General features: G+C 42.4%; 1 protein-coding gene across 2 annotated transcripts; it reads right to left on the reverse strand.

Annotated features, from left to right (window-relative positions):
* Window positions 1–2,346: 2,346 nt before the first annotated feature.
* On the reverse strand, window positions 2,347–15,437 carry sirt3 (sirtuin 3). Of its 2 annotated transcripts, none has more exons than XR_014874347.1 (8): window positions 15,014–15,437; window positions 14,878–14,929; window positions 12,678–12,857; window positions 12,341–12,573; window positions 12,146–12,246; window positions 10,186–10,347; window positions 9,437–9,581; window positions 2,347–5,886 (listed from the first exon to the last, which is right to left on the reverse strand). XR_014874347.1 is itself a non-coding variant. In XM_085161488.1 (8 exons), the coding sequence occupies exons 1-8, from the start codon at window positions 15,105–15,107 to the stop codon at window positions 5,863–5,865; spliced, it is 1,056 nt and encodes a 351-aa protein (XP_085017614.1). In that variant the 5' UTR covers window positions 15,108–15,437; the 3' UTR covers window positions 2,438–5,862. The 2 variants fall into 2 exon arrangements, 1 of the variants encoding a protein (XP_085017614.1); XM_085161488.1 differs by having other exon boundaries at window positions 2,438–5,886; window positions 9,437–9,646.
* Window positions 15,438–15,473: the final 36 nt, after the last annotated feature.

The raw sequence follows: 15,473 nt of genomic DNA on the forward strand, positions 1-15,473 counted from the left end.
CCTGTGTAATCATGCTTATGTACATCTGGATAATGACACAAACTAGTATTTGGCGCTTCACTTTTTAATAAACTAAAAGACAGAAATCAGATTATAGGATCTGTAGTGTTGTTTATTTATATTATGGTGCTTATCATTTGTGATATTTATTACTGTGTGCATACTTTATTAGGAGAGATAAAATAAAATAAAAAATTTCTTCCTTCCTGGTTCCATCGATTAAGGAAATGCTCAAGTAACTATGTAACACGTACGTAATCCAATTCCACAACACAGTGTGATGGGAAATCAGCTGTGTTTTTCTGCCCATTTTATTTCGAATCTGGCGCGAACCGGTGAACCAGTCCCTGAATCAGTCACGTGGTACGGACTGCCCGCGAGGCCTCGAACGTCACTGCATACGTAATCAAAGCAAGCCTCGATACGCGCTTCACAGACACGCCCCCGAGATTACCCGACACACGATTCGACGCTTCGACACACAGGACACATCACTAGTTTTCATTGCTGTGAATCTTTACCTGATACACTGACTTGGTGAGTAAATGTTTACTCTTATTCAAACTGATTTTGTGGCTTCTCTTAGTTTAGCACCAGGTTTATAATCTTGCTAGCGCCTAGCGTTGCTGCTGCTGCTGGGCTCATGTTACTTATAAATTAACACCACAGCCTTAAAAACCTTACATAAAACTATGTCTGTGAAATTTTCTGTTGATTGTTTGAAATAAAAAAGTGAGATAAGAGCCCAGACAAAATTCTTCGGGAGGTGTAGCCGTTAGGGGTAGGGTGGGGTGTGGGGGGGTATTTTCAATCCATAGCCATAACTAACTAACTAATTATATATATAATGTTTAACCTGAGTAGCAAAAGAGTGCAGGGGGGTTGAAAACAATAAGCCAGGAGTTAGCTGTGCTCCTGGACTCTATCAAGCCTTGACCTCCCGGTCAGCTATTGCGCTGGTGGATAACAGAGCTCTCCGAAAACGTGGAAGCACTTTTGCAAATATGTGATATTTTTATAAATTAAGTAGATATTTGAGCATTACACAGCTACATTCTCGCCTGAAAATATCTTAAAAGGTTATTTTGCGACCCAGAAAGGGTAGTCTGGGGAAAAGGAGGATGGTGGTCATTGGTGCCTGTGCATACTTGTAAACGCAGCAATGGCGGAGGAGCGCGGCTTAAAAACGTATTACTTTTTCTGGGTCACAAAATAAACTTTTAAGATATTTTCAGGCGAGAATGTAGCTGTGTAAAGTTCAAATATCTGCTCGATTTATCAAGACATCACATATTTGCAAAAATGCTCCATCGTTTTCGGAGACGTCCATTTGTTGTTCATGCTTTGTGGCAGCTTTTGAACATCTGTGGCATCTATTAATGTCAAATCTAGCCTTTATTTAACAACATAAGCAATCTCTATGTTACAATAATTGCACAGCCATTAAGGATCAAATCAGTTTCTGAAAACTGTTCTGCTTTTTCTCCCTCTGCTTGCTTCTTACTGTCTTTGAGGCTCGGGACCAGCACTCCTGTTGTTGGACAGAAAGACATCAACTCAGTGGTAAGTATTTTGGTTTTCCAATATATTAGCAACTGTCAGTGACATTTATATTAATCAGGCTGAACTTTAATCATACTTTAGATCAGCCTGTTTTACTTATTGTTTTATTTGTGCTTTGGTTTGGGGAAGTTGTTTCTTTACTGATCTTTTCCTGTCTTCTGTTATTAGACTTGAGATATGACTGCACTATGCTGTTGCCTGTGACTCCAGTTAATTATGCAAGACATGCTGTGTAAGTAAACAAACAACAACAGTTTGGTCTGCATTTCTTGAAAGATCACATTCCCCAAACTTAGTTTAGAGGGTCTACACTGTATATAGTGAAGTCTGCAAGTTTTCTAACAGCAAAATTTGTTTTGTGCCCAAATCATTTTGCACATCATTAGAATGAAAGTTATTGGCCATGTTTGCATAGCCCTTTTTAAAATGATGCTTTCATGGCATTATTGTGTGTCGGGTGGGGGTCAGGGCTATCCAGACTGACAATTGGGACATTGAATGTCACCTCTCTGGTGGGGAGGGAGCCTGAGATTGTGTAAATTGGAGTCTGTTTTATACCAAATGCAGAAAAAAATGTTTTAAGAAAGCAATTAAGTTCATGTTCCAAAAAATATGATTGTTTGCTTGCAGGACACCAGGAGAGATGAGTCCTCCGTCACAGATGGTGTGGTCAGTGAAGATGGTCGCCTGCAGGTTCAAGCTCATTGCATCTCCAACCCACATCCACTGCCCCTGTACTTAAGGGAAGTTAAAGACCTTCTTCTGCACTTACATTTGGATCACCTCGATCCATGACAGTCATTCAGGCAGTAATGCCTGGACTGGAAACAAGCCATCTTTAAAACATTACAACATTCCAGCTCCTGTGTTGGAATGAAAAACAAATGTGTTGTTTAAATCAGAGACTGCACTTGTGACAGAGCAATAAATATTTTATTTTGATTATATAAGTAATGTAAGTACAAAACAAACTTGTGGTAGGCCTAAACTTATTTTCAGAATAATTACATCTGAGACTTTGTTTCATTGCAAGATTATAACAGTGATGGCAATATAATTGTTTGTTGTTCAGCAGAACAGTGTCCAGTATGTTGGCTGTTATACTTTGTTGTGTTTGAAAATAAAAGTTGGGCTGATTTTAACATCATTACAAAAAGTGTTGTTAATTATTTTTAATCATATTCAGGTTACCACAAATAGTTTTTTCATTTAGTTGAACTTGAAATGTTTGTCAGTAGGTAAACAATTAAAATTGTACAGTCAGAAATATCAAGTTATTCTTAATACTGCAGACTTGCAATGTGTAAGTTGTCCTAACAGTCATCTTAAGTAAGCTTTACTTAGTTTTTTTAGGCAACGAGTTTCCTCAATTATTTTGAGTTCTGGGAACTAATTCAATTTTACAGTGTACAATGAAAGGAGGGAAACATTACAGCCTTGCAGCAGATGACATCAGCTCTATTTCTTGTTACACAGATGTCAGCAGCACCATAAAACACATTTCTTCCAAGGTTGAGGAGAAATGGGAGGTGAAAATTGGAGTGAGGTGTGAGAGCTGGATTTAAAAAGCTAAAGCTGAATTTGATCAAATTTGTAATGTTCTGCACAAATACAAAGCTCGACTCACCGCACATTATGAAGAGCTCAGCAAGGTTAACTCAGTTTTCTCTCCTCTAAAAACTGTCAATGAAAGAGTAAATAACAGCTGTATAAAAACCAATTATGATGTTACTGGAGCCGTTCTGTAAGATTTTATTGCAGTTATCCAAAATGTACACAACAATGCTGCATTTATTACAGCGATAGCAGTGAGAGACAACCTCTCGACTTAATGTGTCACATTCAGAAGCCTCTGAATGACAGCACTGGGTGCATTTTATTACCAACACGGGTTTTAGTACGGGGAACTGGATGCTGACAGACGGCAGCAGCAGCTAAACGGCCTGAAATGGACTGTTTTTTAAAAAAGAAAAAGAGCCAAATTTTCTTGCACACCGTCTACTTCTTAGGTGCAACTGGAAACAGTGGAGTGGGCACCAGTATTAGGACCCAGAATCCCATGAATTGAAGTTGAATAGCATGGTTTTATTTTTAGGGAAACTAAACAGCTGTTTGCTGACGTTTTTATACGACATTTTATTCAAATCTGTTTTGTTGGTGACTCACACTAGAGCAGGGGCGTCCAACTGCAGGCCTTGAGGGCCGGTGTCCTGCAGGTTTTAGATCTCACCCTGGGTCAACACACCTGAATCACATGAGTAGTTCGTTACAAGGCCTCTGGAGAACATCAGGACATGTTGAGGAGGTCATTTAGCCATTTGAATCATCATCGGTTGTGTTGGATCAAGGACACATCTAAAACCTGCAGGACACCGGCCCTCGAGGCCTGGAGTTGCCCAGCCCTGCTCTAGAGTAAAAGTAGATGGCAACATCCTTGCAGCAAGGAAAACTTGGTGGTTGTATTGAATCTTTTCACATTTGGTGACCAAATACTTGTGGAGACCAACTACTACCCAGAAGTTGAGAAATCAATGTATGTGATTGCAGGATGACAATCTGTCTTCAAACAATCTGGACTGACTACAATCACTCTCAGACATATAAACATACAGATTATTAAAATGGTGCAATCAGTCTGAGTCGGTGAGTGCAACTTGTTTGTGATGTGTCTCTTTGCAATAGGGGACTCGCCTCCTCTGGTTGCAGGCTGGTGGTAATCCAATATAAGAGTAAGGTTGCTGAGCAGTTATACCTCCATCCTGCTGCAACTGCGTCACTGCTTGTGTTGTAATTTCTGTGTCAACTGTTACGTTTTTAATGTAAGTAGTTTGCCAGTTACAGACAAACAACTTGGCAGCAACTGGCAACTAGACTGCATAGTCAAACTGATAGGAGACAGACTCCATCTTATTGCTGTTTTACTGTCATGTTGATGCACCAAAGCTGTTCTGAAGACCGCAGCTAACTGCAAGTGGTCGCAGAGCTGGACCCGTCCTCAAACCGATCATCAACAAGACTGCAATTTTACTGCACACGGTCACAGTAGCACTGGTCACGCGCTGGCCTCCCGCCACTGTCTTCATTAGTGTGACAGCAGAATAAGGATTAATAAAAATAGTGTCGTTTTTTTCAGTTTCTGAAATGAGGCATCCCAAACATTTGACAACCACTTGTTTAGAGCAACTTCTGCCTGTTTGTTTGTGCAAGGAGTTCAAGTTTGTACAAATACACGACAGATCACAGACACATATAACCTGTTTACTCCTCATGCAAACATCTGGGAACATCAGATGTTTGCATGAAAATTAAATTCAAATTTATTTTAACTATATGTACAAGTGATGAGTCAGTGTATACAGAGGAATGATGAGCAGATAAAACTGTAGAAAAGGAGAAACTGAACTCATCATATATCCATCAGAAACTTTTTCTTTTTTCGTTTTTAATTATATTTTAAACAGAGTAGGTGAATGTGGTCTCAGCTGCAGTTCCCATTATTCTTTACAGCACTCAGCAGGATTCAAACAGGAGTGTGTTACAGTCTAGGCTGCCCTCTTACTCCCTCTGCTGTTTAATAACTGTTTTTATCCCTAATTTTTTGGCAGTGTTACCAAAAAGCAAACATAACGTTGACATCATGAGTGTATCAGTACCCACGATCTCTCTGATTGTGTACAATGACTTCATTACCATCGACACACACACGCGTCCACTCAGTGTGGATTCGTCTGTGAAGAATAATCCCTATTTTACCCTTTAATTCACATTCTACACAGCCTTTCTTTGTTGGTATGACTCCATATTTGTGAGCTGTTCTTACTGACTGAATCAGTGTTTCAGTCTTTAACTCAGTCTAGCATTAAGCATGAGCTGAAGATGGTGAGCAGCAGACTTCGGGATTCATACTCTCCAGTGAAAAAGGCTCCATTCATGCCAATAACCTCCCTGAGACAGCAGGTGAAAATAAAGCTGGCACATTAACAGGATAGCTTGGGTCTGTCAACTGTGCATTTACAAATAAAATAAAGTACCAGTGAGTACTGTACCTGTACAATACTGTGTGCTGTACTCAATATTGCTACTGCACACAAAACTTTGTTATACAGTATTTTATTCATATTTTACTGAGCATTAATTACACAACATTTCCACTATACAACTTCTTTATCTACCAGTCTGATAGTTTCCACTGATCCCATTTTTGAAATCCTGGTAAACCTCGAGTCTTCTGGACTTCATCCTACAGTTTGTGTGTTTGATGTAAAGTCAAACCTCGTTTTTTGATGTTGTGAACTTGTGTCACTCTTCTTTTTTTGGTGCACTCTGCAGAAAAAGTACGTACAGTTTGATTAGTGAAGTTTTCAGTGAGATTTGTGCTCAATACTGTGCTCAGTTCTGGGTTCTGGGATATTGATGTGATCAGTTCAGTAGCCGAGAGCGTTGTTAACGAGTTAATAAAATTAACAACAGGTGCACTAGAGTGATAACAATGAGACAACCCCCAAAACAGGAATAGTTTTACAGGTGGACACCACTGACACTTTTTCCTTCCTTATCTTTTATGACTGTTTTTAATCACCCCTGCCTTTGGCTAGGGTCAGGGTCACTACTGGTAGCTCAGTGCAATACCTGGACCCTACAGACATTGGACAGGTAGTCCTCCAGGATGGCACATCAATGCATGTCTTTGCCAAAGGTTTGCTGCGTCTCCCAACATCAGTCTCAAGAGCAGGGAGGAGATTCTAGGATGCAAGCGGGTTCTGCAGGAGAGCTGGACAGGAACATAGAAGGTCCTTAACCCATTAGCAGAACCGGTATCTGCTCCTTTGTGCAGGGAGGAACAGGATGAGCACTGCCAGAGCTACCAAAGGACCTCCAGCAGGTCGCTGGTGTGATTTCTCTGACCAAATCATCAAAAACAGACTTCATGAGGGTGGCCAGAGGGCCCAACATCTTCTAGTGGACCATGTCCTCACTGCCCAGCACCATGGCGTGTGATTCATCCATTGAATATCAAAACAGCTCCACCAATGGCACCCTGTGGTCTTCACAAATGAGAGCAGATTAACCCTGAGCCTATGTGACAGACATGAAAAGGTCTGAAGAAGCTGTGGAGAATGTTATCATCATCCAGCATGGCTGCCGGGCTGGAGGGACGCACGGACCTCTACAGGATAGGCGACGGCACCATGACTGCCATTAGGTATTGGGATGAAATCCTTGGACCCACAGTCAGGCCCTACGCTGGTACAGTTGGTCCTGGATTCCTCCAGCCTCTTGTGGTATGAGAGTATGCAGGCAGATCTGGATGGAGGAACTGATGCTGACTCCCCCACGCTCGCCTGACCTAAACCCAGTAGAACCTCTGGGACATGATGTTTCAGTCCATCCCAATCTGACAGGTTTCTCCTCAGACTGTCCAGGAGCTCAGCGATGAGCTGATCCAGATCCTGACCCATCTCAATGTGAACATGTACCAATGTTGTCAGGCTTGCATACAAACATGTGGCAAACCACAGAGTACCATTTTGAGTTGCTGCAAAGAAATTTTGTCAAAACGTACTAGACTGCCGCATCATATTTTACTTTCAGAGTGTCTTTAAAATGATCAAACTACCTTTGATAATTAATCTTTTTTATTTCCATCCATTAAGCAGCGTGGCGTCCTTTCATCCTCTGCTTCCTGATATGTTATCCAGTCCAAGCGGAGATCCAGCACCATCTTTTTGATTTGATGAGTTTCTGAAGTGTTCCTTTTATTTAGTTTATTTATTCATTTATTTTCACAGGTATATTCTTTATCTATTAAATAAGGTCAAGACTTCAGTAGTCCAAGTTGTCCAAGTAAACCCTCTGAGTACTTGAAACACGGGCGGCCAATCAAGGTAAAGATGTCATAAGAAAGGATGAAAGGCCCAATATGAGATAAATTAAGACTTTTTAAAAATGCGACTCATTCAAAGCTCCTCTGCTAGAGTTTAATAACAAATCATTTGTAATAAATGACCACATCTGGTCCGCTTTAGTAGATATTCTGGTTAAATAGTGTTTTATTATTGCTCACGTGGCAGAGCAGGTCATCTATCAGTCAGATGGTTTCTCTGATGGTATCAGTGGGCGAGAAACTGAACCCTGAGTTGTCCCAATGCAGTCACTGCGTCACATGTCAATGACAAATAGATAAAGGCGCTGTGTGAATGTGAGACTGGGCGAGTGCAGTAGCAAGCGGTTAGAGAAAGGTACCAAATAACAACGTTTACTATAACTCATAGCATAAAAACACTGGCAGTGGTCCCCCGAGGCCTCCTACTGGATGCACCTATGGTGTGAATTTCAAATCCTAGCTGACTTCCTTCTTGAGTTATCACATACCTCTGACCTTGACCTTTAAGTTAAGGTCACTAAGATTCAAACTGGTCAACAATTTTTAGTAGATACACCCATGGTATCAATCTAAGGAGCTTGGAAAGAAACGCGTCTGGACTCCTTTAAGTTGCTTGAAGACGTTTCACCTCTCAGCAGAGAGGTGGTGGAGAGTCCCAGATAGGGATGGGTACCGGTATCTGGTGCCATGATGGCACCGGTTCTGACATAAACGGTAGTAACCAGACCGAAAAGCAGCGCACATTTCGGTGCTTTATTTCCCCCTGAGATGTCATACACTTTGGATTCTAGCCAATCATTTTACCTTTCCGAGGATAGTAGGCGGGTCCAGGTACGTACGTTCTTTTAGAGCAGAGCTACAGATTAAAAATGCCCAAGGTGAAGCGGTCAAAGTCTGGCTGTACTTCACAGCAAAAGATGCAAACTCAGCAGCCTGCAACAAGTGCTTTAAGGTGATACTGTGCAAAGGAGGTAACACCTCAAATCTGATGGAACGCCTGGCGATGCATAGCGTTTTTTTTAAGCTGAGAAATGCGCCGTATTTGATAGCTTGCTGCGAGACCTCACGCCGAGCACATCTACTGCGGGCGTGGAGTTAGCAACATCCCCCAAGACCAGTAGCAGCAGCCGTTCTTCTCTGCGTGAGTAGCTTAATGTTGTTCGTGTGTAATTTACGTTGAGTACGCTAACCACGTTATTAAATTAATGCATGTAAGGTGAACTAGCAAACACTGTCATAGTTACATGCGGCTGTCTTCTTGTTTGATGGCAGATACAAAGGCTAAAATGACCAAAGAAAAAGTGGAAAACAGTTAAACATGAGAGGTTTTTGGAAAAAAAATGGGTTTTTTCCATTGTTTAAGCACTGCTTCCAGCCAAGAGTGGTACCATATATACCCTATAGCTGCAGAAAAGGCTAACATTGTTATCTTTTTACAAAAAAACAGCTGAACATGAGAGGTTTTAGGGCAAGTTTGTGTCTTCCATTCTTTAAACACCGGTTCGAGCACCGTTTAAGCACCGGCACCGTTTCAAAAGTACCGGTTTGGCACCGGTATCGGATAAAACCTAAACGATAGCCATCCCTAGTCCCAGACGCGTTTCTTTCTAAGCTCCTTAGACTATGATGACCTGGATGACTGAGAACCTTGGTATACCATGGTATCAATCTGAGACTCCTACGTCGCTTTGTTCTTGAGATACTGCATTCACAAACTTGGGTGTCCACATCGCCCGCCCGCCCAGCGTGGTGACGAGAAGGGTATACCGTCAATGAGCTGCGAGTCTGTCACATGCTTAACACAGAGACAACCATTCACACTCACATTTACACCTGTGGGCAATTTAGAATCACCAATGAACCTGACCAGGCTAACTGCATGTCTTTGGACTGGGACGAAGCCAGAAAACTATCCAAAAGGCCCAAGGCAGCCGGAATGTGACGATTTTTGATGTGATTTTCTGAACTAAAACCTAATGACGCACTCACTTTCTCAGTGCTGGCCGCCATCAGAGCGTCAAGTTCCCGAGTCCAGCCAAGAGCATCAACCAGAGCTTGCACACCGCTCACCACATCACCCAGCTGCGCGATGTCATTAGGCCGGCGGCTCCAGGTGAACGGCCCCACCAAGTCCCTGTTGATGAGAAGACGGGGCACAGAACTGCGAACGGCTCCAGCAAGACTGGCAAAAGGCTCCACCTAAAGAGCAAAGAGTTAACTGCAGCCCTTTATGAACCCTCAAACAAGAATGTAGATGATGCAGTCACACTGCATGTACATGTTGCAGCTGTAACAGATGGTGCCATGGACATGCAGTGGTTATACTGTGGTTACTTTATCATACCACAAAATTACCAACCAAACATTTCAAAGAGAAGATGCTTTTCACCCGCCAAGCTTTACTTCCTCACATCTTCTTTTTTAAATAGCATCGAGTATTTGAACAAAGAAGCATTTTTTGTTATTTTGCTGTTATATCCATGTTAGTTAATGACTTTCACCCAAGTGTTGTAACAATTCTTATATTTAAACTGATTTTAATTTGTCCAGTTACTTTTGAGCCTCTGAAAATGGCTGTGACTCCTAAACAGGTCTTCTGTTCATAACACAGCGCTTTTGTTTAAACCCTTGAATGAAAGTCTGAACAATCACGTTTCGATTGTTTGATTTAAAATCCAAACACTTACAGGCCTCACTGTGTGAAGGTAGTGTGTTTCCTGCCTGAGTTTGAAGCTCACCTCCAGTGATGTGCCCATGATGATCAGCAGGTCTGCCAGTGGGAAGTCTGTCATATACTTGAAGAAGTGTCGTGGAAGCTCCTCACCAAAAAACACGATGTCAGGCTTTACCACGCCCTTACAGGTGGGACACTTGGGGACCGTCCCACTCATCACGTCGGGCTAACAAAACACAAAATGTCAAATTACTGTCTACAAGTGATTTTTTTTCCCAACTAAATGTTTTAAACTAATCAGAGTATGACACAAATACACCAGATTTCAATGAAAATACAACCTGAAAAATCCGTTAAAAAAAGAAAGAAATAATTGCTTATTTGCAAATTCTTTGAATGAATTATGAGAACTTTAAAGTTCACCTGTACAAGTTTGAGGGAAAAACATATTTCTTGTAGACAGCAGATGCATGTTTTTTTACTCATCTGAAACTTGCAGCGCAAACAAACAAAATCCTTGTTACAGAGGAACAGAAGAAAGCATAAATCCACACAGCTGACGTGAAGTTTGGGTCTTACAGCAACGCAGACTCTGAACATCAGAACGGAACAAACACTACACGTATCCTAATCATGTGCTGAACAGCTGCTCAACATCTCAGTCTGGTCATTGGTTTATTATCCTGCCAACTTAAGAAGCGCTGCTTTCTTCCTTGCTTGTTTAGCGAAAAATCAATCAAATCAAAACAAACAACAAGGACATTTTTCACAACACCAACACTTGATAAAGAACAAAACAGAATAAAACTCAAGCTTGTCTGCGATCCCTGATACAGTGAGGTAGGGCTGCACGATTAATCGTTAGAAAATCGCGATCTCAATTCATACTTATGTGCGATCTCATTTCCAAATGACAACGATTTAAAAAAAAGGGGAAAAAAAGAGACGATTGTACCGCATTTTGATCCGGGACGTAATCTGCATGAAAACAAGCGCTCACTCTTCCTGCTCAACAAATGACAAGGGCGGAGCCTTATACCACGTGATACAGAAGCTGGCTGCTAAAATTGGCAGGGAAAAAACAACGGAGAGCACGTCAGGGATGACGAGAAAGTGACAGGAGAAAATCCGCCCCGGTCAACCACCCAAAAATCAATAACAGGAACCTTATACAGCGCTTCCCTATACCCGTCGAACTCTCGCAGGCACAAAGAAATTACGGAGGCTATTACTTATCACCTGACCAAAGATATGGCTCCATCAACACTGTGCAAAACGAGGGATTTAGGAAAATGATCAACACCCTAGACAAACGCTACACAGTGCCGTCCCGCAACTATTTTTCTATTGTTGCTCTACCTGCTCTATACACGCAGTGTCGAGCAACGGTGGAGACGGAATTTCAAGCAGTACAACATTTTGCGGCAACGACAAAATGTGAGATATTTGTTTTTATGTTTATTTATTGTTTTTATGTTCAGTCTCAACTGCTACGAAGTTGATGTGCAGTTAATAAGCGCAATAAATATTTATACTGGAAAAGAAAATCGTGAGAGAATCGTGATCTCAATTCTAAGCAAAAAAATCGTGATTCTCATTTTATGCAAAATCGTGCAGCCCTACAGTGAGGCACGTAGAGCCCTCAGCATGGAGGAAACTTTCACCCTAATTCATATTAATTCACATGGCACATGTAACTTTCATATCTCTGCAGGCACCACTGATTACTGGGAAAAAAATTCCATTCACCTCTAAAAAGTTTTCCTAAAAACACTTTGAAAGATAAATGTTGGGTTGTTTTTGGAGGTTTTTCTGGCATTTTAAAATTCCATTATCTAGTGTCGGTGTACTAGTTTCAAAGTTGGAACTACTATGAAAGCAACATGAAATTTACAGCCAGAAGCTGTGTGTCACCAGTATGAGTAGCACTGTTCATCACATCCCAAATATCCAACTTGTCAAAAAAACCCTAACAAAAAATAAAATTCTGAATCATTTTTATGCAATAGTGCGTTCTGACTCACTCTGAGGTCCTCGCCCTCATATTTCCTCAAGCAAGCGGTGCAGGTGGCAGTGGCAAACGTGCCGTGGGCCTCCACCAGCATCTCAGGAGGAATCCCTGCTACTAGAAAGAAGCATAAACACAGAAAACAAGCACATCAAGTTCACTGTCACCGTCTCTGTGATGCACGGTTATGTCAAACAACTAAACTTCGTACGTCTTTCCAGGCCATCAATGTTCTGTGTGTACATCCGGAGCAGCTGACCCTTCTTGTGAAGCAGATAGACAAAGTAGTGTGTCAGGTTGGGGCGGTAGTTTCCTGGATACAGCTCTTTGGCCAGGGCGAAGAAGGGATTTGGGTTATGGTGGAAAAAGCTAATCTCAAATATGGCCTCGGCGTAAGGCAGGTCATACTGCTGCAGGTTGTCATAGAGACCACTGCCTGGAGACCTGCAAGTGAATCCAAATGAAACTGTTGATCGAGACCAGAATGCACCTTGTCTTTACTGATATGGGTAGACTCCAGGGCAGGAAACCACAGCTAGCCATATTACCTGAAATCTGGGATGCCACTGGGAGTGCTGATCCCCGCTCCAGCCATCACCACGACCCTCTTGAACTGCTGCTCCCGGATGCTCTTTGCGATATCCTCCAGGGTCTGCTGCTTAGCTGACGAACTTCCACCGTGGGAGAAAAACCCTCGGGTCTGAGTCCAGCAGAGAGATTGTGCATGTCTGGGAAAAAGTAAACGGCTGGTTCAAGAGTTGGCAGTTTGTCTTGTAATTGGAAGGTTGCCGGTTTGAGTCCCGGCTCCGACAGTCTCGGTCATTGTGTCCTTGGGCAAGACACTTCACCTGTTACCTACTGGTGGTGGTCAGAGGGCCCGGTGGCGCCAGTGTCCGGCAGCCTCGCCTCTGTCAGTGCGCCCCAGGGTGGCTGTGGCTACAATGTAGCTGCCATCACCAGTGTGTGAATGGGTGGATGACTGGATGTAGTGTAAAGCGCTTTGGGGTCCATAGGGACTAAGTAAAGCGCTATATAAATACAGGCCATTTACATAGCACCCTTCTACTCAATTTGAGCACTCAAAACACTTTGTGCTTCACATACAGCGGGTGTAGTAAGTATTGAACATGTCACCAATTTTCTAAGTAAACATATTTCTAAAGGTGCTTGTTTGTTTGTGGCGCAGCTGCAGGGAGACCGACACACCTGCTTAGAAAGTATGAACTGGGTCATGAGGCTGTTCTTGTGTATGTGTGGCTGGCAGCTGAAAAGCTGCAGCCGGGGATTGGGAAGCAGCAACCTAATACAGAAGTGTGCTGGAAAGTGAAACGTGTGGTCAGCTCCGTCACTCCTGTCACAGTGCTATTGACATGAAAGTCGGATGTTGGTAACAACTCATCCACACATGCAAAGAAATCAAAGCATAGATGTCCATAAATCAAGTTATGTGAAAAAATAATGAGACATGGAAAAAGTACTAAACACATGAAGTCATGACAGCAGCTGAACTCTGTCAGTTAGAAAGTGCAAACAATACCAGCTGCTTCAGTCCCAGTTGGTGTCATATAAAAATGTGTCTCGTTACCAAAGTATCACACAATAAACATCTGATGAGGGATAAAACCAAGGAGCTCTCTCAAGACTGTTGCAGCTTTGTTGTTGCAAAGCATACTGATGGCACTGCGTACAGAAGAGTTTCCAAACTACTGAAGGTTCCAGTGAGCACTGTTGGGGCCAGCTTGGAGCTGGAGTTCTTTAAGTTTCCTGAAGGTGTTTCACCTCTCATCAGAGAAGCTTCTTCAGTTCTAAGAGCAAATCGTGGAGAGTCACAAGTATTTAAGCCCTAGTTGGAGTTATCCCTTAAGACGGTTGTTGACCCAGTGTTGATCAAGGGCCTCATCACATGAGCCAAGTTGCGAAGAAAGGGCATGGGGCATTATCAGCTGACGTTTCAGGGGAAACCTTGCCCCATCATGTGACCTACTGAGATGAACTGACACAAGATGTGACACTGTTAAGGCGCCTGGGAAGGGCTCTCAAAACTGGATTATAGGTGGCAGACTGTTGTTGTCATAAGCCCCGCCCTCTGTTCAAGGATGGCTTCTGTCACTCCTCTTTCAAACTACCTGTCTTCTCTGTCCAAAATGTGAACGTTTATGAAGTGTCTGTTTGCTCTCTCCAGTGTAGAGGTCTGAGCATGCCTCGCTGCACTGCACAGCATACACTACGTTGTTTAGTATGTGTTTGGGAGTTTCAGAGAAAGAAAATAAAGTGTTTCGAAAAGCCCAGCCAATCACCTGACCAAATGAACATCTATGGAAAGAACTAAAGGGCAGAGGGCCCATGGAACCTTCAGACATTTGAAGAGTGTATGGAAGAAAATCACACCTGAGCAATGTATGCAAGTTGTTTCTCCATACAGGAGGCGCTGTCATCACTATACAAAGCACTTTTAATTTGTCATTGATACACCCTCCGATGGATACACCAGGGGCAACTCGGAGTTCAGAATCATTCCCAGAGACACTTCGACACTGGGACTGGAGAAGATACACTGATGTTCCCACTGATCCAACATTAGGAACGAGAATCAGAGTAACTCATAATAGGACATCACACGGCATCCCTATAGTTGTAATGCTCATTAGACTGACTAAAATATCGCTACATGCAGCGTTGACAGCCAGGTGATGCCTATATTGCATCACCTGGACTCCGCTGTCATATTTCTTGTATCCATGCAGGTACCTGGACAGAACTGTTGCACCTTCACTTGGAAACGAGCTCCTTTGATCGAAGCCTAGAAATCAAATACTTGTGTCAAATATAATAGGTCATACGTGCATTTTGTGTTGCATCATTTGAGCTCTCTCTGTGCACTAACCTTTAGCGGAGAGCGTCCAGCTTGCTCTTGACCGCAGACTTCGACAGAGTCTGGCAGGTAACAATAACAACGAGCAGCTAACAGAAGAAGCCATAACAAAGCTGTAGGATTCAAAATAAACTTCACGCACACTTTCACTGCATGGCTCTTGCTGTCACCGTTTTACAGAAGCCGATTTAAGCTCCTTTGAAAATAGCTATATAGAATGACTGCCTGCAGACCTGCAGAACTGTGTCCTTTGACCTCCTTTTTGACAGTTCTGTAATATACGACGTTACAACTTAGCTTCAGTTGCACATACTTGCCCTTTATAATTTATCCGTCGTTTGCTTATTAAAAATATATCCCATAGCAATAAACATAAGGCGACTGACTGCATCCAAACAACTTAAGTTACAGAAAATCTTAGCTAGCAATAAAAAAAACCCCAAAACGCCTCCTTCATTTCCCATAATTCTTT

This window comes from Neolamprologus multifasciatus, chromosome 1 (assembly GCF_963576455.1).
Source record: "Neolamprologus multifasciatus chromosome 1, fNeoMul1.2, whole genome shotgun sequence".
Lineage (NCBI taxonomy): Eukaryota > Metazoa > Chordata > Actinopteri > Cichliformes > Cichlidae > Neolamprologus > Neolamprologus multifasciatus.

Coding starts and splice junctions, on each gene's coding strand:
- sirt3 (XM_085161488.1), bottom strand. CDS start 15,107: ATGGCTTCTTCTGTTAGCTGCTCGTTGTTATTGTTACCTGCCAGACTC. Junction 14,930..15,013: donor CTGGACGCTCTCCGCTAAAG/GTTAGTGCACAG, acceptor TTTGATTTCTAG/GCTTCGATCAAAGGAGCTCG. Junction 12,247..12,340: donor CATTGATGGCCTGGAAAGAC/GTACGAAGTTTA, acceptor GCTTCTTTCTAG/TAGCAGGGATTCCTCCTGAG.